The following is a 23,174-nucleotide window of genomic DNA, read 5'->3' as shown; positions in this document are numbered from 1 at the left end:
ACATTTCTTGACCTCATGTAATGCTGTCTGTGAAACTAGCACTGGAAGAAATGCAGCTATAGTAGTTCAGGAGTGCCGTGCTACGCTAGCGAACTATAACAGAAATCAGCTGTTGCAGCCAGAAGCTAGCAGAAGACAATCCCCGAATACCCTGGACCTTAGCACCGCTTCTATCAGTATCATAGTGATCGATAAGTACTAAGTTTCACTTTGGCGACCATCTTCTTTTACGTACTTGTTTCACCAACTCAGCTGAGCGTGGGTGTAGCCCGAAATTTTATTCGGGAGGGGGGGGGGGAGGCGAGCAGACTTTATCTGTTTTTGCTTGCGTTTGTACGCATGTGTGTGCGTGCGCACATGTATGTGTGTATGCGCACATACATAATAATACCTTCTTGTGGAGATGTGAAGACAACCCTATGCCCCTGTAGCTATACATATGAACATGTGAAAGTCTACCACCGCGCCAATATCCAACTTGCGCTCAATGTCTAACGTCGCCAGGTGGTCCATGCAGTATTCACGGTGCTCGGCCGCTGACGCCAAATACGACCAAGGTCGATCAAATCCGTGGCGGTCTCGTTTCGACGAAACAGGATGTTACAGGGCCTTTATACTGTACCATGTCAGTGTACGTTGAAAAACCCCGTGAGGTCGAAGTTCTGCGGAGCTTTCGCTAATATGGCGTCTCTCATAGGCTGAGTCGTTTTGGAATGTTAAACTCTACAAACAATCACCATTACCTGGAGCCGTTGCACATCGGAACTGGCGTCTAAATAATCAAACATGTTTTTATTTTCGTTTTTCATTTACACGATAAAATGAAAAAAAAAGGAGACAAAAAAAAAAGCTGCTTCGTCGCAGCTTGACAGAGTTCCTGCCACCTGTACATATGTATCATACAGCAAAATGCATAAGCATAAATTGAATACAGAATAAACCATCTATGCTCAATTTACACTTAAATGGCCTTGCAGAACGTCTGTGTAGCACAGTATGAAATAAAACAGTAAAAAACAGTACGAACAACAAGAACAGCGCTGAAACTACACTGCGACATGTATTTACGTTATACTACAAGTTCTAATACACCATTTCGTCATACCAGTTGTGATAATGAGACACACTTTCATGAAATGATGATTATTTATTTCAGGTGCAGAGATTTCTTCATATATAATTTTTATAATAATAAATTGATAATATCAGTGTTGGATAAAACCGTGTATTTTTACAGTAGTAGATGCCTATTGGACTAAATTTGAACAAATGCTGTAGCTGCCGCTTCCTGAAACGTGGCTCAACGGTTCGCAACTCATCTCTCAGCAGAATATTGTTAGTGGGCACGGTAAGTGGTAACGTTTACTGTGATTGCTTTTTGTCCAATGCGGTTGTATCCTACTCTTTTCAAGAGCCCGTACTGCTGTGATTTTGCTATTGCGGCATTAATACTTCGAACGCAATTCTTTTTGTTCGATGCTGAGCTACGGCATCGATAATGTTTGTAACTATGGCTTCGATAGTGTATTCTATGCCCTAACAGCAAACATTCTGGCATCAAGAGTTGACCAGTTGTTTTACCGTAAGATTACGGCGATATTCTTAACAGCGACCAACATACTCACATTCACACCCTTCACAACCAACCAGTCTACAATTATCTCAATAAAAGCCCTTCTTTATACGAATAACTACGCGCAATTACAATATGACACTCGACGATCCGTTTCCCTTAAACGGCGCTCTCACGGTGCGAGACAGGCAGCGTTTCTACGGCGTAGAGCTCTCGCTGGCGCGTCCTTCAAGCGGTGCAAAGCCATTCCTTGAACGCATAGTGGGACATGGTCGCGATACTGGACCTGCCGTTGCTGCATATCAGGTCGCCTCTGGCATTGAGTACCACAAGCGTTGGTATGCCGGAGATCTTGTACCTGGCCTTGAGAGTGCTGTCAGAGAGATACAATCAAACAATGCATGTGCGAGCGGCAGTAGAAAAGTACTGACTGTTTTAGCTAAACATTGTCTATACCAATACTGCCCAACTACTACTACTACTATAGTGCTACTACTAGTACTACAGCGATGACGACAAAAACCACAACAATGTTGATTTATCTTTTATAAGAATCGGCCATTGCACGAAAGTGAAACACGCGTTTTCATAGAAGCGGTTGCAGCTTTGTTGGATGTGAACGAATACAAGTTCAGAAGTTTTCACAGGGTCTGTTTCTGGAACATGGCAGTAGATACAATGCGCGTTTTTAATTGGGAAACTTCGTAAGCGATGTGAAATATCCGGAGTGGTCACGAAGCTGTTAAAAAAATATAACTCAACACTGACTACAGTAATAGGTAAACACGAAAGTGAAAGGTGTCTTCGCAGAGGTTGTTAAGTGGTTATTGTGCGTTGTTTCACCACAAGGGAAAATAAATGAATGATATAGCTACAAATTGTAATGTCACGCGAAGAACGGTAAACAGCTCGAAACGTGCTGCTCCCTCTAAAAACAGAAAGGTCGTACGAAAAGAACATACGCAGGACGAGCGCGAACTAGCAACTAGAACTAGCAAGTATATACAAAACGAGAGCATCGAGTGTGCAGCGTGCTCCTTTCGCAAGCGCGGCCGCTGCAGCAAGCGAACTGGCGTTCGTTCGTTCTTTAACTTCAACGCACACTTTCGGTGAGAGGCCAAGACGTACAGTGTCAATTTTCATGAAAGGGAACAAGCGAACGCGTGGCTCGTCCGCTTCGGCGGCTGCTTGTAGCGCGTTCAAGCGGGAGTGATGACAACCACAGTTTCTGTTCCCGTCGTCTAGTGGCGACCAAAAAAAAAAAAAAACCAGTCACTGGTGATATGCAACTGGCGGCAAGATTGCAGCCCCGTTCCTCTTCAAGGCGATTTCACCCGGAGTCTCACGTGATTGCTATGAAAGGGAGGTGGTTGCTATCTTGCCGCTGGTTCGATATCACCAATAACCGGTTGCTTTGCTCGCCACTAGATGACGAGAATACGGACTGTGGCTGCTATCGGTCCCGCTTGAATGCCCTACAAGCAGCAGCCGGAGCGCTCCGGTCCCGCGTTCACGTGTTCCCTTACATAACAATTGACACTGTACAAACCACCTCGATTGTAAGATAAGCGTGGGCGCACGAGCGTTCACGCCCTGTTGAGGCGCGCTCATCGCAAAGCACGGGCAATGGCTTTTAAACGCTCTGCGGACCCCTCGCGCCATCTCTCCTGCTATAAGAAGAATACGTGAAAGTAAATAATCTCTGAAGACCGCCAACAGTGTATATAAACAACTCATCGTTGGCAAGCTCAAGAACGTGCGCTTCGCGGTTGATTCGGTTCGCGCTGCGGAGCGAGAGGTCGTACGTTCGTCTCTCGGTGACGGAACTTTTTCTTCCAGTACTTTCATTGCCATCTCTTAATGCATATTTCACAGTATCATGTCTCTGACGGAACTACGTCAGGGAAGACGGCGGACTTGGTATAAAATACTTTTTTGTTAAAAAAGAAAAGCAGGGGAAAGAGAGAAAAAACCGAACAGAAACAAGGAAGGCTCCGCACTTCCTTCTGGCTGGGGGCACCCTTAGAGCAAAACTGCCTTAACTTTCGCTTTTTAAGGAGCCTCTCTTTAGCTATTTGTAAGCTTAAGTACATTCTATGGCATACTCACAACTGCAGTGGGTCACCGTAGGGAAGCACAGGCCAGTTTTCGTGGCTGTTATTGACGAAGGCGTTCATTTCGTCCTCACTTCGGTCGGACGACACGAACACTACCTGCACCGAGAAATTGCTGCTGAGCGTGAGGATGAGGGTTCGACTGCCAGCGCCGCGGCGGCAGATAATCGTTAGGAGCGAAAAAGCGCAGCAAGTATGGGCTTAAACGTTATCCCGCTTTAAGGGCCCGCCAACGGGCTCCGAATTTTTTTTTACACCCCCCAAAGAAGCTCGGCAATGCGTAAAGTAGACCGCGGTGATCATGTTTTCCGAATATTACAGTGCTGCGCGCCGCGCAAAGCCTCCATTTTGAAAAACAATTCTCGGGATCCTTTCCTACGCATAGCCAATCTTTTTTTTTTTTTTTCACGCGCAGTGACGCAGAGTCGCTGACCGGTGACTTGACGTAGCACGCATATCGTCTATTGGTCTAAACCAGTCGTGACGAAGGCGCTACGCCTTTCAATCCCTGTGAAGAAGGGTGGCGAGGCCGCGCGAAAATTTGAAACCATGGCAACTGAAACCGATGTTCTAGCCCTTGCAACTTCCTTAATGTAGCATGCTTTCGCAAAATTCTTGCAGCAGCATATTCACAAAGCAAAAAATGCACATATTTCTCTTTAAACTAATTTTCGGTCCTCGAAATTGTTTAATAGCCCTTTAAAGGGCTACTGACACGGTTTGACGACACTGTAGAGGTGACATTTTTTGTTTCCATATTATGTACTGTCAACACCCTCCACACACCGGAATCAGACTACACGTATAAAGATATTTTGATTTCAAAGATTTGTCACCGAGCATCTGCAAGCCAGTTCTTATGAAATGGACATTATCGCTACCAGTCAAGACAGTTCTAAATTTGTGAGCTCCGTGCCCTGTATGTCACCTATATCGCAGAAATTGTTGTCGGGATCACGGAACGACAATTCACTCCTCTTTATTTGCGTGCACCATGAGCAGACGAGATTTGCCGTCAGTATATTGGCAGCTGCGGTCTTCTCGTGACGTCACCCTTCTATTGATTGATATGTGGGGGTTAACGTACCAAAACCACCATATGATTATGAGAGGCGCCGTAGTGGGGGGCTCCGGAAATTTTGAACACCTGGGGTTCTTTAACCCAAATCTGAGCACACGGGCCTATAGCGTTTCCGCCTCCATCGGAAATGCTGCCGCCGCAGCTGGGATTCGATCCCGCGACCTGTGGGTCAGCAGCCGAGTACCTAAGCCACTTGACCACCGCGACGGGGCCGTCACACTGCTATTGCACGTCACTGAGAAGCCACCCTCTCGACATCAAAACCGAAAGTGTGTTTTAAAGCTAGTAATAATTAAAATAAATTTCTTTTCTTCCTTTAGCGTTATGATAAGCATCTCTTCGTACCTCGATGGGCAGGCCTTCTTCCTTTGCTTCGCGGTAGGCGGTGGCCAGTATCGGCGTGAAGGTAATACATGGAGGACACCACTCGGCCGCGAAGTAGAGGCAGATGAGGCGCTTGTTGCGCAGCGCGGCCTCGGCCGTGATGGTCGTGCCATCCTTTCTGACCAGGGTCTTGCCCCGCAGCGAGTTCATCGGCGATGTTCACTGAAACGCGCGCATCGCAGTGGTGACGTGGAAAGGGATGTACGAATGACGAGGAGCACCTAGACGGGCGTAAAGATAGTTACGTTATGCAACTCATTTGACGAAGAAAAAAGAAAAGTGGATTTGATGGGAGACGGTAACAACGTGCGTTAAGTGTATACCGATTCGGGCATAGCAAGCTGTAGTGAAGAAGAGGAGCTTCAGTGGCATTTCAAGGACCGCAGTAGAAAACACGAGGTGAGGACGCCGATGTTCCTATACCTCTATCTCTTCTCGACGTTCGGGCTGGCCTCCGAATATATATATATATATATTCAATAAATTTAGTTTTCAATTAGGACCTTCTCGGACTCTGACTAACCAACACTTCGCTGAACCGAACTCGCTTGAACTCGGTGGTGTTTTCGTTAACAAGATCCAACCGGACTTATATTCGCCAAAAATTGCCGCAAGTGGGGACTCGCACTCGACTCAGACTCATCAACGTTTGTTTGTTTCTTTTTTTAATCAAATTCACTCGTTCTCAAACTCGCGAAAATCTTCGATCCTCAGCTGGACTCACTCAGACTCACCGATATTTGCCTCAAGCTGACTCCCTCCAACTAACTCACCGCTGAATCTGAATCACACTGAGTCGACTCGCGTGTTTGCCGGCACATCATAGAAAGACTAACATTTCGGTGCACACACGCATAATGCTTAGAGGTCCATGGTTGCCGCCATTGACTCCGCTTGTGAGCGCTTGTCCGCAGCGATATATGGACGCTAGCCTTGCCGCTGACACATACGGCCGCAGATATAGCTTCTATTGTTTGTTACAAGATCAGACACTTTCGTGCGATGACAAATTATTTGGTCGTAGGTTGCATGCACCCTAACGTACCTGACTAAGCCGTCTAAAGTCAGCGTTACGTCGTCAAAGTAAGCGTCATTCACATTATTCTACATAATAACAGACACTATACATTGATCTAGCATTCAAACACGTTATACATCATTTTACCTTATAATATGCGTTATATCAAAAATGCTGACCTGATCTGGTAGGATGTAGCACCAGGCCCGGCCATGCACTTCTTCATCTTCCTTCTTCTTTATATGCCAGCAGTGTGCATCAAAGCTTCAAGCGTGTTTGTATAGTCAAATTCTATTTTATTTCCAACACACGATTGGATATAATTGAATAAGTTTATTTCTTTGACGTATACTAACGCGATAGCGTTGAAGACCTCATTTTGCAGAAATTTAAATGTCGGCGTTCGTATCCGCGACGTTGGTTATGAGCAGGGAATATCATCTCGCCCGTGATCAGCGAGATGCAGACAAAATACACAATAAAAACTGGGTAGTTGTTAAGCATGTAGGGAAGAGTGTTTCAGCTCCACTAACGTGACACCGGGGACGAAGCGAAGCATGCAGTGTTTTGAGATATATTTCCTTGATGGGGAACCGGTGGGGGTGCCAACGGTCGTGTAAGGAAGGATGTCCCGCTCCACTAATGTCGTCTGAAAACTGCTTCGAAATGCAGCTTGATGATGATAATGATGATGATACCTCAACTGTGTCTCATACCCACGGAGGGGGGTTGGCCAAGAATCGGTTATATGAATTTTTACACGTTTCAAGTAATAATCCCAACAAAGAAAGAGGAAAGAACCTACTTAAAAACAGAAAGAATGCAATAGTTAATTTTTGTCATTCATACCAGCCATATAGTCTATATATTGAATATAAATTGCAGAAATATCGAACAGTCTTCAAATACATATTATGAAGTAGCTCATGAAGGCCAAATAATACATATATCAACAGGAATTTAGAGGCGCATTCATTCCGCGTCGTTAACGTAACTGCAAACGGCTTCAAATGTGTACCTGTGGCAGAAGCCCAGAGCTGAAGCACCAAAAGTAAGTACATTACAGCGAAAGCTGTTATGAGATAACAATTCGGATCTCGCGCAGTGCCATAGTTGTCCGTCGCCGCCGGTGTCCATAACCACATCGCGCGAAATTAGGAAAAAAACTAGTACCAATGACATAGTTAGGCTCGAACCCGGGTCCGCTGGGTGCTAGCCCAGTATTCTACTACAGAGCCACGCCGGTGTTTTTTTTTTCATGGTATTTATTAAAGTAGTTGCGCAATAAAGACAAAATCAAGCGAACAAAAGTACAATCAAATCGCGAAAGTAAGCGCTCAAGCGTTACTCATAAACACTAAATGGCTAACACAGCGTGAGTTCCTCACATGGAGAGTTCTTCACATCGAGTTATACAAACAAAAAAGGGGTGAGGTCAAACAGCTCTCTAAGACGGAGTACCAGTCCGGTCTAATCTATAGCTCGTCGTAAATGTTTTTTAGGTGGATAGACATTTGAATGAAGTGTGCGCTTGAAGAGGTGGTGGGCTCGCATTGCGGTCTTGCATTCGTGTCTTCCACAAGCTGTGCACACTCATGAGGAAAAACATATCATATGGTACTTCATCAAGCGCTGCTGATAGAAGATAACGTATTGTGTGAGAATTAATGACGAAATGTTTTTTCAGTGCTCGCTGAAGGACATCCCAAAACAGTATGGCATCTTTGCAGCTAACAAAGCAATGTTCAATCGTTTCCGGCACACCGCATAGACGGCAGTTAACAGACCGAATGAAAATACCCTTTCTTTCTAACCGTGCGTTTACCGCCAATGTTTCAGAGTGGAGTTTATAGAAGAATGTTTTTGAATTCGGTGGAATGTACATTTTGCGCACTCGCTTCAACACATCGTGGCCTAGAAGATTGAAGTACAGTGAGCGGTACAATGGAGGTGGGAAGAGTGTATTCAGTAGGTCTTTATACAGCACCTTGCGCGATACTGTGTACAAGTATTCTACAGAAAAGCGAGTTTTAAGGAACTTCCTGCATGAATCCCTACAAGCATGGGCGTTTGGAGAAGTTCGATGAAACAATTAAATCTGGTAAGCAATCAACAAGTGTAACCTGCAAGAAGGAACAGATTACAGGATGGGAATTGTCTCGCAAAAAGAAGAATCGGGACACTATTTGCCATAGATAAAGGTGTTTTAGTCCTAACCCACCCTCACTGACTTGAATATATTGTCCGGTGTTAGGTACTTGTTGGCAAACCTGCCTTAAGCAGGCTTCATGTCGGCAAAGCAATCGCGTTTTTACGATTTATAAAGCGTTTTGAAACGGCGAAAGAACAAGCAGCCGTCGCCCAATGCGAATAGCATAACGAAAGGGTCGTCCTATGCTCCAACCCATTACAAAAGCTTGTTTTTGTTCAGTTATTAACTGTGGCGAATATATCTTCAGGCATAATTCCTCATCGTCGTCAGCCACTGCATGAACAATTGGCGCGAAACTCCTCGCAACAGTTTAGCGTATACTACGCTTCTCAGAAGAATGACAAAAATAGCATAGCGAATGTCGTACCTACTACCCCAAAATTTTTATTAATAATGCCGTAGCGGGCATCAAGCAAGTGAGCTTGCGGCAGTTACACAATGAGTGTTTTGAAAAGGCTCTGAAAGGCTGCTCTTCCAGCTTTCGTTGTGACTGTGCTGGCGCCTTCCGCACAGGCCTGGCGTTTTTCTCAATGGTGAAGGTCGACCCTTGGTTAGCTAGTCAGATGACAAGGAGTCGTTTTCTTAACAATCTGTGACGGTGACATGACAAAAAATAATGCTCTATTGATTCTGTTTCTGAACAAAAGCTGCATAGGGGAGATATCACCAGACCAACTCTGTATGAACATAAATTCAATTGAGGCACACGACATCGTAATCTAGTTAACATGACTTCCAGTTGTCTTGTATGACACTGCTTGGTTTTCCATTGCAATTTTAAGTGTCTAAATTCGGTCCGTGATGTTGGGAAACGGGGCGTAAAATGTGCCCCCATTTTTTTATTATTGAAATGGAAAATAAACAAATGAGTTTTTGTCACCTTTACTTAGCGACGGCTACCCCTTTCCACTTGATTAGTACAAATAAACAAAATATAAAAAACATTAGCATATATACATATATACAGTCCTACATGGGTGAAAGCAAAAGTTCTCCTATGGGCAGAAGAAACACGTAGACGCCACCCTCACTTTTAAATTTTGTCCGCTCAGTAATACTTTGCTTAATAGGAGGGGAGGGGATGTTGTGATTACCCTCCCCTCCGTGGAGAAAACCCTGCGCACGCCTATGCGTCGTAGTAATCAAGAATGAAAGCGAACGCGGAGAGAGAATGACCAAGGGACGCCGCCCGAGGCTACGAAATGGCGTCACATCATTCGCGATTTGCGCCGCCGAAGCGGAAGGTGATCGCCGCCGCCTCAAAGAGGATCCTGCAGTTCTAGCCAAACGAGAATATCTTCACTACCGCCCCCCGCAGAACGTGCCGAATAAAAAGGCGCGTGCAACTGCACTCAGGGTTTGAATTGGGGAGCATCGTAATCGCAGTTGCCACATGCTACCGATATAGCAAGCAACCTATCATCGCAAGAGAAGACCCCTAGAAAAGGAGGGTGAGAAAGTCGACAGAAAGTCGACAAGGTCGACTTTCTCGGTGAAGCCCAAAGGTACCTAAAATTTTCCTATGTTCTCAAATTAACGAAATTAAATTTTCCCATTCTTGAAAAGTATCTTTAACTATAATAAAATAAACGTCACTCACACAAGGGTCGTTGAAATAATCGCCTAAATTATTTTAAAGAGTGCAATATTGAGATGGGAACATACAACGCTGGATGCGGGACGGTATACAGGAAAAGGAATGAAAAGAAGAGAGAGAGGAAAGGCAGGGACGTTAACCAGTTTGCAAAACTAGAGCTAGTGTATATGCTAACGTTACCTAAACGTAGCATATACGGTAACTCTAGGCATATGCTACTCGCTCAGGGGGAAAAGATTGGGAAGATTGAATAGATAAAAGAAATGGAGCGATACACTACCCGTGTCCTGTGATGTTTGCTACCGGCTTAATAGTGCATCAACCAGCTAGGTTAGGAGCACTCCTGTAGCAAATTATGAATGAAATGCAAGTACGCGAAATCCCGCGCAACGACCCAAATAACCTTGTAATTTTCTGCAAGCATTCGGAGAGGGCGGTTGGTTGTTCGCATCATGAACGTAATATTTATATGTCTGTATTATATAGATATATGTACTGCCATCCTGTTGGGGCAATCATTATGTATGCAGTAGACAAAACCTTGTGCACAGATTGACCAGAAAATTACAATAGAGTCGTCGTCGATCTCGCGAATAAAGTTTGTCACTGTACACCGTTTTTTTTTTCGGCTATATACTCGTTTTTTTTTTAAATCAAAACACGAGCGTTTATTCGTGGCGACGCCTTCCGTCGGGCTCCCTTGCAGGTTCATATGCAGCTAAGCCAGTCCTTGAACGCCTTGTAGCCCTTGGTCTGGACGTCGGGCCTGCCGTTGGTGCTCACGAGTGCCCCGTCCGCCTTGACCACCACCAGTGTAGGTATGCCGGCCACCTTGTACCGGGCCCGGAGACCGCTGCAGATGAGGTGAATCAACAAGCGCGCTGAGGCATTCGCAATCTTTTGCCGCCACGTGTTCTTCATAGTGTACTCTGTGATGTCCGCGCACGTTAGAGAGGTAGTGACATGAAAAACTTTAGTTGTCATTTTTTTGCGCAAATGAAGGGACAAGTTATCCAGAGTTTACAGTATCTTTTTGAATGCTACTTTTGGTTCACTGTACCCTGACGGGAACAACGCGGTACGAACTTCTCGTCACGTGCTCGCGCAAGTAATCGTGACGTTTCCATGGCCGCTGGGCACTGTGGCTCATTTGGGGAAGCACAAATAGTCGTTTTGAATGTTTGGTGACACACAAGCGGCCATTTCGAAAGTTTTGAAGCTTGACGTCATCACAACTAGCCAGACGCAGCGGGAAGTATGGACAATTGTTACTGTAGCGTGACATCAGGCTAGGGTCGATGTTGGCAAGTACGCCATTTGAAAACTGATCTTAATATCAAAGTAGAGTATCTTACCAGCATTTTCTGAGCCTCACGCTTTCTCAGAGCCGCCTTTCCATGTAGAATATTTGTATGGTAGTGTCACCGCACCTCATAAAAAATGGTGGAGGTACCCCTTCAAAGAATTCAGGTAGGCCAAAGTTATCGGATGCTCTCTCTTTCTTTCAACTACGGTGTCCCTTATTGCCAGAGTCGCTTTGGCACGTAAAACCCCATAAAACAACCAACTAACTATCCTGTATCCGTTAGGAGCCAGACAGATTGACGAATTTTTCTATTAGTGAAAGGGAGACCCAAATGTTTATGATAGAAAGAGTCGGGAAGGGGTGGTAGGCACACAACTACATGACGCCTGCCAAGCCGCTACTAATTACGGAGTGGGCTAATGTGACAAGCCGATGAGAGTTCTCGAGTGTGTCCTTTTGTACCGCTTCTAAATCGGGATGTAGAACAATGTCGTTGTACTTTCGATGATGAATGATGTAGGGCAGCCGGGGAGTGTAGAATGAGGCGCCCCATGTTGGCTACGCACGAAGGATGCCAAAAGGTACATATGCAGTTTCGCCCGAGATGCGAAACACTGGTAGCGGTATTGCAAATTAGTCAAGTGGAATCCCGCAAAGAGGCGGAACGGTTATGAAAGGGAAAGCTTACGACCACCCGTTTGTGGCAGAACTTGATTTCTGTATTCTGCATCCATGTGCTTCGAGTTGCCGACTGATTCGCCCTCGAACTGCAAAATACTAGCATCTTGGTTAGCTCGATTCGCAACGTGACCGCCGGTGAAAGGTGTTGGTACTATAGGCTCGGTAACCGGACCAGGACGAATTTTTCTTCAACTGGATGCTCTCCTTTTTAAAAAATCTGTGTCGATTTTATTGTGACTTCGTGCCTGAAGGGGTGGTTCTCACATATTCCTTTCATAACTGGCCGCAAATATGATTGCATTAGGCAGATGTACAAAGTAAGGTTCGTAGTTTGAAGTGAACGACAGCGATTAAAACAAGGATGAAGAAAGTAGATATGACAACATGGGCGCTGAGTAACAACATTTTTTCTTTATTGCACGAAGGTAATCTACGGAAACAAAACAGCCTTCCCCGTATGTGGGACAACACTAGACCAAATCTGAGCAAAGATGATTAAAAATATATTTTAGTCGTGATCAAGACGCAATATATAAAGGTACTCCAATTTTGGACTGTTAAGCTGACGTTGTGTGTGTGTGTGTGTGTGTGTGTGTGTGTGTGTGTGTGTGCGTGTGCGTGTGCGTGTGTGTGTGTGTGTGTGTGTGTGTGTGTGTGTGTGTGTGTGTTGCGACGTGCATTAAGAATGCCGTGAAACATGGTATGCACGAAAAGAACAGTTTTCGTGCGCATGCGTCTACTGTAACGCTGTTCGGTCAATTGTTAAAGGTACAAAACACAAAAGGTAACAGCCCAACATGACTCCATTGAAACCCATTCGTAAAATATATTCTATAGCAACATGAATAAAGGCCTTAGACAGGTGGCAAGATTAACGTAACGTGGCAGGGATCGAGAAAGAATATATAAAAATCTTGACAAACTCACGCCTGCAGCGCGTCTCCGTAAGGAAGCGCAGGCCAGTCTTCGTGGTCGCTCTTCACGTAAGCGCTCATGTCGTTAGCGTTTCGGTCCGACGACACAAACACCACCTGCGTGTCGAGAGGGCGCGTCGTCCTATTCTGTCGAGCCACATAAAGCAAATCACATTGCTTCGCAAGTACCGCTTGACACGCGAGCGTCCTGCATGGGCTGTTTAACTCTTTCGTTACCGTAGGAAAACTGGCCACCACGTTTTGCAGAATTCAGCAGTGTTCTTTTTTATGAATAATATTACAAATATAGTCGAGCACCCTATGTCAAAATGAAGCTAAGTGATTTTACTTTTCAATGGTATTACTTTAGAAACTAATAATAATGCATATAACATAAACATATTTATGAAAAACAGGATTTGTTGTATATATATTGCATAGAACATTTCTAATTTGGTGCTCCCACCATGAAATATAAAAAATGCCAAACATCGTCTGAAATGCAAGAAATGGTTGCTCAGCAGTATATCATTTTACAGGATAGGCTGAATGATCTATAGCTCAAAAAGTGTATGGGTTCAGTTTTTTGTTTGCTGTGTGAAAATTTCATTATTCCGTGAGATGAAAAAAAAAACCATCCAAGAACACAGGTCAATTTAGGCTCGAGCGCAGCACCCCTGTATACGTTTTTTTTTTATCGCAACGCTTCCATATTTCCCTTGCTGTCGTTTTTTCTCAAATTATTTTATCAAGTTACGGGGTTATATTTTTTCCCTCTACAAATTTTCTAAATGTTGTAATATACAATTGATATAACCAAAAAAGATATTTGACATTCAGCGACAGCTCTTTTAAAATTTTATGCTAAATAGCAGCCGACAAAAAGAAGTCAGATACCAAACGGTAGCATTGAACAACGCCCTAAAACATACTAAAGTATGACTTCACTGCATGCAGTAAAATATTTTAAACGTCAGGCTAAGAAGGCGCCTCCACATTTTAATGTCCGAAAGTATCAAAACATTTGGATCTGGGTCTGAAAGCTCAAAAATGTAGAAACATATTTTTGTGTGAGGTTGATGAGCCATTGGTTAGAACAAGCTTTACTGTTGACATTTGTGTGTAATCAAGTCCTTTTTTATCCTCAGAACAACTTGGGCATCTTCTCTGCTCCGTGAACTGGTGAGACATGTTCTGAATGAACTTCTTTTTAGAAAATCGTGATCACCGAAGCTCGATGAAGGCCACACTGATTGAAAGACAAATGAAATTCATTTATTTCTGTGGCCGTAACCATTTCCCAAGGATCAAAATCCTGGCATGAGACTGTTTCTACAGTATTACCAACCATGCATAACTAAATTTTGTTCACGCAAATACTGTTTTTTACTTCCTCTGTGAAAAAGTTGCCCAGAACACCGATTTTTCTCGTGACACACATCGATTCACCGCGGAGTCCTGTTCTGAGGTTGCGGCTTGGCTGAATGTCAGTCTTTGCTGGCCCAAGGCGATGTCAACAAATCTCTACCATATACTGTTGAGACAATACAAATAAAAGATAGAATAGTGCTGACATCATCATGGCTATTCAATTGGCTGATAAAACTGATGTTCTGGAAACTGAATCGTACCGATCAATGACCAAATAAATATCGGGCTCTTCTACGGTTTTATCATCCGAAATGTATTTTGATTTCGCATCATTATCAATCAACTCTGCTATAGGAAAACGGACGCTACAAAAATACACAAAGACAAACATTACCGAGGGCGTCTCACTACCGGGTAGCTTGCCACCCTTGATAACCAACCAAGCGAACCGCTATCTTTGGATCGCTGTTTAAGATAACCGCTGCTCGAAAAAAAAATTAAACAGGAGACGAAGTGTTAGGGATTGCAGAATGTGCTAGGTGGCTGAAATGATTGATAGGCGCGCCTGTATATTTAGTCTTGCTCGGCGCGTTCAGATTATCGGTTATCTACGTCATATAGGCGCCGTCATGAAACAATAAGGAAGACACGAGAGTGAAATACCAAGTCCGTTTGTACCGACAAATATTTTTTGGAGAACAAAATTGTCAACTATGCCATCATAGGTTTCTTATTAAACATGAAAATAAAGGTAAACGTCTTAATCCTGAATTTCATTCTACTGGACCTAAGAGAGGTTTAGAATTCGAGTGCTCGCTGTAGGGTCTCTTTACATCACAGTGTGAACGCACGAACGCTTGAAACTATGAATTTTAATTAAGCATTGATAGTATTACCATATTGTATATTTCGTGGAAAACATGGTTAAGACATCGCCGAAGATACTGCCTAACCGCATAACCAATATTTACGCCATATCATACTGATTAATTACTGATACCGAGATTTTCTACGTGTTGCATTACTTCGTGAAGCGAACTAAACTATTTGTTGCAGCTGGTTTCTGGTTACTGGTGATGGTGGCCCTCTGCTGAAAGGAACAAAACTGATTATTTCAGCGTTTATAAAAACAGCACGTCACACACACATTCAAACGCCGCAGTTCTCTTGTTAAATATACGACCATTTTGCCTTACATTTCCCGTGCTAAAGCTTTTTTCTTTAACAAATGCTTACAATTAAATTCAACGCTATCTACCAAATCAGATTGTCTTTGAGCGGAAATATTCAGTTGTAAGTTAAAAAAAAACTTAAGTTCGGGACAAGATAGAAGCAGCAAGAAATGAAAATTCTTGGATCCCGGGATATTGCTAGAGGCAACGTTTCGGTTAGCGGGCTTGTATTTTCAGTGCTGCAACCTTGGAGCCTGTAGTGGCAGCCTTGAATAAAAGTCTGATCGACGAAGCGTCGTCTCTGGAACACACATCGTTTTCACGAATTTTTCATATCTTCAAATGTAAGCTGCATCTCCACACGCAAAGCCCGACACCAAAAGGGTCGAACAAGAGCACATCTTTAGTTGAAATCAAGGCTTCCACGGGCATCTGTCTGGTCGGGAAAAATCATTGAATAAAAAGACGAGGATGCCAACCACAAGAGAATAAAAATGCATTGATGTTTCGGCACCTGGAGGCCGTGTACACAATCCAAGATTGCGCACAAAAAAAAAAAAGGGTGGGCGGGGGCTCCCGTTATGGGTACTGAAATGTCAATACATGCTTTGATTCTCTTATGGTCGGCGTCCTCGTATTTTCATTCACGTCTTATTCAGGGGACAAATGACTTCCTCGGAGGTGCTCGCGAGCGACCATGAACGTACCTCGATCGGCAGCCCTTCGTCTTTGGCCCTGCGGTACGCGTTGGCCAATATCGGCGTGAAGACGCGACACGGTGGGCACCACTGCGCCGCGAAGTAGATGCAGATCAGCCGCTTGTTGCGCAGCGCGCCGTCGGCCGAGATGGTGGTGCCGTCCTTCTTGAGCAATGTTTTGCCTCGGAACAGATCCATCGTCGCGCAATTCGACGACGACTGAGAGGAAGTCCTGGAAAGAAGACGAAATGTGGACGGCTTCTGGCACACCGTGCTTGCCTTCTTTCTTCAAGTACTCGCCTTGGTGGCCTAATGCTTGATTTGCTCGACTGCTGATCCGAAGGTTGTATAGGTTCGAATCCCGCTCCATATGTGGCATGGCGCCAACACACATTGACGAGGGAGAGGCAAGGCAAGCGCTAACTATCAACTTTTGTTTAGCTTCAAAAGGAACGCTTACAGCTGTGTCTACCAGAGGTGTATGTACAAGTTTTTTTTCTTTCGGGAGAAGGGGTCATCTATTTGGTTTCAATGGGGGGGGGGGGGGGGGCGCTTCCTTGAAATGGTAATATTTAGCTCGGTTATTGCTGTCGCGCAAAATATGCCCCCCCCCCCCTAAAAAACACAAGAAAGAACGTAGATGGAGCCCTTTTATTGTGGTTGTGTGCTTTCGCACTTTGAGATCAATAATGACGTCACAAACTCACCCAACAAGAAATTGGGACGTACAGCAACTCGCCAAAGAACACGCACACGCGCGCGCACGCACGTACGCACGCGCTTGTACACACGCACACACACACATACATACACACAGACATACACACATACATATCTACATGCACACATACATGCACACATATGCCAGCCACGCCACGGTTGGTCTAGTGGCTGTTGGCCTGAGTGCTCAGATTTGGGTGCACGTTAAAGAACCCCAGGTGGTCAAATTTCCGGGGCCCTCCACAACGGCGTCTCTCGTCATATTATGGTTTTGTGACGTTAAACCCCGCATAATAATCAAAGCTCAAGAACGCCACGCGCGAGATAAAATTTTTACACACACCATTGCAATAAATTTTAGGCCAGATATCGCAACATCCAGCACAAAGTTACAGTCAAGTTGCGGTCTGAAAAGTGAATTCCTTATAAGCAGAATTGACAACTCATTTGCGCAATTATCTGCACAACTTTTGATGTAGAATGTTTAGTTGTGTGGCTTAAAGGGACACTGAAGGTAACTATCAAGTCGACGTTTATTGTTGAAATAGCGGTCCAGAAACCTCGTAGTGTTACTTTTGTGCCAAAGAAGGGCTTATTTTGAAATAAAATCGCGTTTTAGTGGCCCGCGTCTGGTTAGCGCACTTAACATTGCCCGCCTCAAGAAGTGGACCGACTCACGTCACTGTTTCTGTGCACAACGTTGCCCGGCTTTACTGCGCGGTCGCCGACACTAGTAGGTAGAACGAAAACAGCTGGAGCTGCAGCAGCAACATTGGCTATTGATCAATTTCCTGCCGTTGGCTCCGAGATAGCAGACGTGTTTTGGTTGAGCTGCGCCCCGCTAGATGGCACGACCTATCCAGTGTATTCACGCGTAAATTAAATTTTTGAACCACTAGCGCCATTCCCCATAGTAGCTTCTGGCGGTTCTTTTTTCCATGAACCAAACAGAAACGAACAAATATATATAGCATTTTATTGCGTCTCTTGATGCACGGAAGGTTTTTTATTTAGTGCAGCTAGATCTATTATTAGTGATTAATGGTAGGTGATTCGTCTGACGTCATCAGTATCATTTTTTTAATGTCCTACGGCGGCGCATGCATTGTACATTCACCCTAATTTCTCGGTAAGTAGGGCACTGCTGTTGATAATATTGTGTTAGATGTTTTCATACATTGAGCTTTCACTCTGACGTAAATTGCTATTTTACTTTAGTGTCCCTTTAACGAGATTTCAGTGCCACACCACGCGGGTGGACGATGGCAGTTCTTGCATTCGCGGGGCTAGATGTGAGCGATTTTGCCTAATGACTTCTGATGTTCTTTAGGACTACTGTGTTAATGAATTGGTCAGTCTGACTGGTGTAAACATAGCCGCAGGTCAACATGACCTGCCAACTCTTTCCTGTCAGTGTCTGCGTTCCTTTCATCAGTGTAATTATAAACTCCTTCATGCGCAGAACTCTATTATAGGTGGGAAACAGATTTTTTTAATTGAAAATGGTGAAATCGTTTGGAGGAAATTCTTTTTTCAAACAAACAATTAGCAACGTAAGTTTAAAAGACATGAAGTGGTCACCTGAGGTGACTACAGTGCTTTGAGGGTTTACTGGTCACTTTCGGGGAAAGCTAAGTTCGTAATTTCTACAGTCCTTAGCAATATATAGCCACATATTCGCATGCAACATGCTCTCCTGCACTATCAACATAATGAGAACAACAGGTACGTTTACATTTATATAAATATATCAGGTACATCGTCTAGCGCGCCTTGAAGACGACGACAGCCGGAAGCAAACATAACATGTCACATTGCAGCCCAAACGAAGTAGCATAATCTTTGTCAGATTTCCAAATGTTTTAAAATGTGCGTCATTTAAGATCCGGCACGCGAGGCTCATGTGTTTCAAGAAGAAAAAAAAAACTAAAAGGTGGTTACCTGGGGTGACCACCTTGTTGCGGAAAACATTAATGGGCTAGATACCCTAGGCGACATATGAAACGAGCCTTCAGTGCCGCGAATAAAAGAGACTTACCTGCTCTAATAATCGATGAACAGTCGACGACTGGTTGAGCACTACGGAGCGCGGCTTCCGATGTCGTTGGTCTTCTTCTACGTTCACGTCTACATATGATCTGCCTTCTTAACAACGCCATTGGCTGACACAAATTTCGAGAATCAAGAATGGGGTGAAATTGACGACTGATATAATGCGACATTTAACATTATCTATGGATAAATGTTGAATGTATTTATAGAAAATGCGGCTTTGTATAGTGCAAAAATAAACGCGGGTCCACAGCGCTTATTTTCTATCTTTTTTTTTTTGTCCTCGTGTTTGCTGACACTAAAAAGATATGCAGCAATTAGCCCATAGGTTGGTTTTGTTGCGAACGTATTGCCAACGTAAAAAAAAAAAATAGTACATCATACCTGATTTGTTCGAAAACTTGCCTACAGCTTTCCAAAATTTTATGTATTTATTTATTTATTCCGGCAACACCAAACACAGCTGTATATTTTTTGTATTGGTTTTTTCAACCTCCTTGACTGCCATTTATAATTGATAAATGATTTAAATTGATAAAGTTAAAAACGCTGGGCCTGTGCGGAAAGTGAAGCACAGTCACAGTGAGCCTTTTTTAAACACTCATTGGTAACTGGTGCAAACACACTTGCTTAATGCCCACTATGGCAATAATATAAAAATTTTAGAGTAGTAGGCCAACATTCGCTATGCTATTTTTCATCATTCTTCTGAGAAGCGTTGTATCCGCTAAACTATTGCGAGGAATTTCGTGCCAATTGTTCGTGCAGTGTCTGACGACAATGAGAAATTATGTCTGTAGTGGGTATGCGCCACCGTTTATAGCTGAACAAAAAACAAGCTTTTGTAACATGTTGAAGCATTGGACGACCCACTCGTTACGCTACTCGCATTGTGTGACGACTGCTTGTTCTTTCGATGTTTTAAAATGCCTTATAAGTCGTATTAACGCGATTGCTTCTCCAACATCAAGCCTGCCTAAGGTAAAGTTTGCCGAAAATTCCAAGCATCGGCGTGGCTCAGTGGTAGAATACTGGGCTGGCACCCGGCGAACCCGGGTTTTAGACCCACTGTGTCATTGACAGTGGTTTTGTTTTCCTGATTTTGCCTGATGTGGTTACGGACACCGGCGGCGGCGGGGGAGGCGGACAACTACGGCACTGCGCGAGAAGGAGTTGTGATCTCATAACTGCTTTCGCTGTAAAAGAAAAAAAAAACTTCTCGAGTGGAAGCTCTCGCTACGCCTTGCCAGCAAAAGTAAAACCAGCCTTTGCCACCCAAAGATCTCGGAAACATGCCCCTTTCTAATGGTGTCAGCTTAGAGATCAAGTTGCTTTGAACTATTTCTTTATAATAAATTAATTATATAATATATATTTATTTAATAATTATAAAATAAACAAAACATGTTCTTGCCGACAAAAGTAGCACATCCACATGAGTATTGATAGGTTGATCTTTAATAAAATTCTAGAAGACTTCGAGGCCTAAAAGAAAGACTATACTGACATATGCACACTCATGCACCATTTTCTGGCACGAAAAAGTTGCTTTGTCAATTCTTTCGGGCGTTCCAGGAACACGCTTACTTTTCTTCGCCAAGCGTCGAAGGCTTATCGTATTCCTACTTTCCCACCACCGAATTTTTTTAAACATCTTTGGGTTGCGACTATATAGTGAACTTGAGCGTACTATAGTTGAAACCGACTGTAGTTTTCACATCGTTCAGCTTTAAGCATAAAAAAAAACAGACTACAGGTGTGTTGATTTTTTTTTTGCTTTTATGCACTGTTTTAAACATTTGAACACGTAACACCAACTTGCTCAAAGAATTGTTCTCTCCAATCGGTATTCATTTTTGTGGCGACTCGTCGATGCGACTGGGCTGCGGCTTTCATCCATAATCAGGAATTGGCATCTTCGTGCGGTGTCGCAGTTGTCGACTCGGTAGTGGAACGAGTTCGGAACGTGCTGTAGAACTGTCCGAACACTTGTACAATCCTGTCGTGGAGTACACGCTTAGCGTCGACTCCGTACAGGTAGTCGGTGTGGCTGAACGGGCCCGACCCCACGCGCTCGTCGACGACGATGCTGGAGACGCGGCTGCGGATTCGGTCGATGTCCTTCGGCCGTGAAAGCGTGTCCCCGTGTCCCCAGAACATGGCGACGGGAGCGCTGATCTCCTCCAGAGGATAGCAAGGGGGCACAGCCTGCGAATGGAAGAGTGTAAAGCTTTTTGCGAAGACTGAACGCGCTGCAAGCAACCGGTGGAGCGATCAGGCCACGCGCTCGGGTGTTCCCTTTCATGAAAAAAAAATGAGTGTGTACGTGTTGGTTTATTCGCCGCAGCGTATGCGTCACAAAACGATATGTGAAATCTTACCCTGCTAATAAACAGTTGTGAGTAACGCGCGACTCCGTCTTCTTTCTTGTAGTCGTCGATTTTTTTTATTTTGTGCTAATATATAGGAGCCTATTATGCACCACCGACTAGTAGAGCAATTTATTCTTTAGACCTAATTGATTCCTTTACACCACCTGCAAAGGGGAGTCACTATGCAGCAATTCGATAATGATCGGGCTTAATCGCTATCAGCATGTGCACCATGGGACATAGATAAAATGCTTAAAAAAGAGAGAGAATAGTTTGTCATCTTGTTTAGTGAGAATATTTTTGATGTGAATTATTATTTGACAATTAAAAAATAGTGATGAAGCTTACCTGACGGTAGATTTGCTTGTTCTTTGCTGTGCCGTGGTCGTACTTGCAGAAACGGGCAGTATTGACCAGCTGCACGATGGTCAATGAAAAAAAATCATTACCACCCAGCGCTGGAGCGTTGTTGACAATCCCACCCAGTTTACGTTAATGTTTTTGTGATCCTAATCTACAACGTCATTAGTAATTTTCAAGAGGTTGTGTTAGTAAATTATAGTTCTTTTTAGAGGGTGTCTCGGCTAACTCGGCGACTTCCGAAGAAAATGTGGGAAAACTTTAAAGGCTCGATGACAACCAATTTTCGAACATCAGGCTTATGTGGCTGAATCCTTGCGCGATCACAATCAAACAGACGAAATTTCTGCGTACTTGGTCGAGAACTTAATTCATTATCCTTGCACGATCAGAATTAAACAGACTAAATTTCCGTTCATTTGGTCGACCACCTAATCATTATTGAATACTTTTGTAACCACGCGACTGGTCTGAGAGTCGGCTAACACTGGCACATTCGCGAGCCGTGACGTAACAAGTAGCTTTGTGTATTAGCGTTTGTATTCTGGCGAACTATATTGTTCTGTGGTCAACGACATGCGCTAGATGTTATAGCTTTTTTCAGCTTGACACTTGAATGATTGAATGATTTTTAGCGGCTGCAGATTTTCTGGGAGACGATGCCTCCACTTTATGCAGTGCATGACGTCAAAGACGTCATGACAGCGTGGCGGTTACCAGCGGTTTCAAACACAAACTAACCCCCGTTTTTTCACTAACCCACTCCTCTGTATTCCTTTACTATGCTATTTACACCTATAATTCTCTTTTCCATTTCTCGCTGCGTCGTCCTCAATTCAAGTTGAACACATGATACACCTCTGGCAATTGGATCAAAGAGATATTGTGGTACATTTGCCTTTGTTGGTTCTTTATTTGTTTATTTAAGTAATTCCAGACCTCTACAGGAGAGGGCGTACAAAATAAAAAGACTTCATATATAGAAAAAAGAAAAAAAGAAAATGCGCAATACAAATTCACCACAGCAGCAATGACTACAAAAAAGCCATAAATGACCAACTCATAAGTGTTTCAGCGGGTGTAAGATAAAAATCAAAACTAGCATACATTGATGACATCAAACGTTAACACAAAATACACACTTTCCACGGCACAATAAGCGTCTAAGTTTTGCGTTCTTGCCTGAGCAAAGTGCAGCAGGTTCTTCCATGATATACCGGCGGGTACCTGGCTCAGGTATACATGAAGGCGGCTCTGCGGTGTATAGGAACGAAGCAGCGGTCACCAGCAAGTCACGGTTGCAATGCTGGCATAACAGCCAACCTTACAGCAAATACATGCGCAATTTTCGAACATCTGTCAAAACGTGGTCGTATTTATACGGGATTTGCGGCAGTGTATTCTTTTTAGTATATGGAGGAAATGTCACGTACTGAATCCTTACTCAGACGTGTGTGTGTGTGTGTGTGTGTGTGTGTGTGTGTGTGTGTGTGTGTGTGTGTGTGTGTGTGTGTGTGTGTGTGTGTGTGTGTGTGTGTGTGTAAGAAAT

At 43.9% G+C, this 23,174-nt stretch overlaps 3 protein-coding genes across 3 annotated transcripts; all 3 read right to left on the bottom strand.

The window, feature by feature from the left end:
- Positions 1–771: 771 nt before the first annotated feature.
- On the bottom strand, positions 772–5,324 carry LOC119181907 (nucleoredoxin-like protein 2). Its single transcript, XM_037433147.2, has 3 exons — positions 5,114–5,324; positions 3,683–3,786; positions 772–1,946 (listed from the first exon to the last, which is right to left on the bottom strand). The coding sequence occupies exons 1-3, from the start codon at positions 5,300–5,302 to the stop codon at positions 1,802–1,804; spliced, it is 438 nt and encodes a 145-aa protein (XP_037289044.2). The 5' UTR covers positions 5,303–5,324; the 3' UTR covers positions 772–1,801.
- Positions 5,325–9,568: 4,244 nt separating this feature from the next.
- LOC119181221 (nucleoredoxin-like protein 2) lies at positions 9,569–16,532 on the bottom strand. Its single transcript, XM_075874936.1, has 3 exons — positions 16,131–16,532; positions 12,894–12,997; positions 9,569–10,832 (listed from the first exon to the last, which is right to left on the bottom strand). Exons 1-3 carry the CDS (start codon positions 16,317–16,319, stop codon positions 10,688–10,690), a joined length of 438 nt encoding a protein of 145 aa, XP_075731051.1. The 5' UTR covers positions 16,320–16,532; the 3' UTR covers positions 9,569–10,687.
- Positions 16,533–20,795: 4,263 nt separating this feature from the next.
- LOC142774858 (lipase 1-like) lies at positions 20,796–22,439 on the bottom strand. The gene is made up of 3 exons (XM_075875999.1): positions 22,389–22,439; positions 21,614–21,682; positions 20,796–21,101 (listed from the first exon to the last, which is right to left on the bottom strand). The coding sequence occupies exons 1-3, from the start codon at positions 22,437–22,439 to the stop codon at positions 20,796–20,798; spliced, it is 426 nt and encodes a 141-aa protein (XP_075732114.1).
- Between the last annotated feature and the right edge of the window lie 735 nt (positions 22,440–23,174).

This window comes from Rhipicephalus microplus, chromosome 10 (genome assembly GCF_043290135.1).
Source record: "Rhipicephalus microplus isolate Deutch F79 chromosome 10, USDA_Rmic, whole genome shotgun sequence".
Taxonomy (NCBI): Eukaryota; Metazoa; Arthropoda; class Arachnida; order Ixodida; family Ixodidae; genus Rhipicephalus; species Rhipicephalus microplus.
Note: the sequence above shows the minus strand (reverse complement) of the source record. Positions and strands in the feature narration are given on the sequence as shown.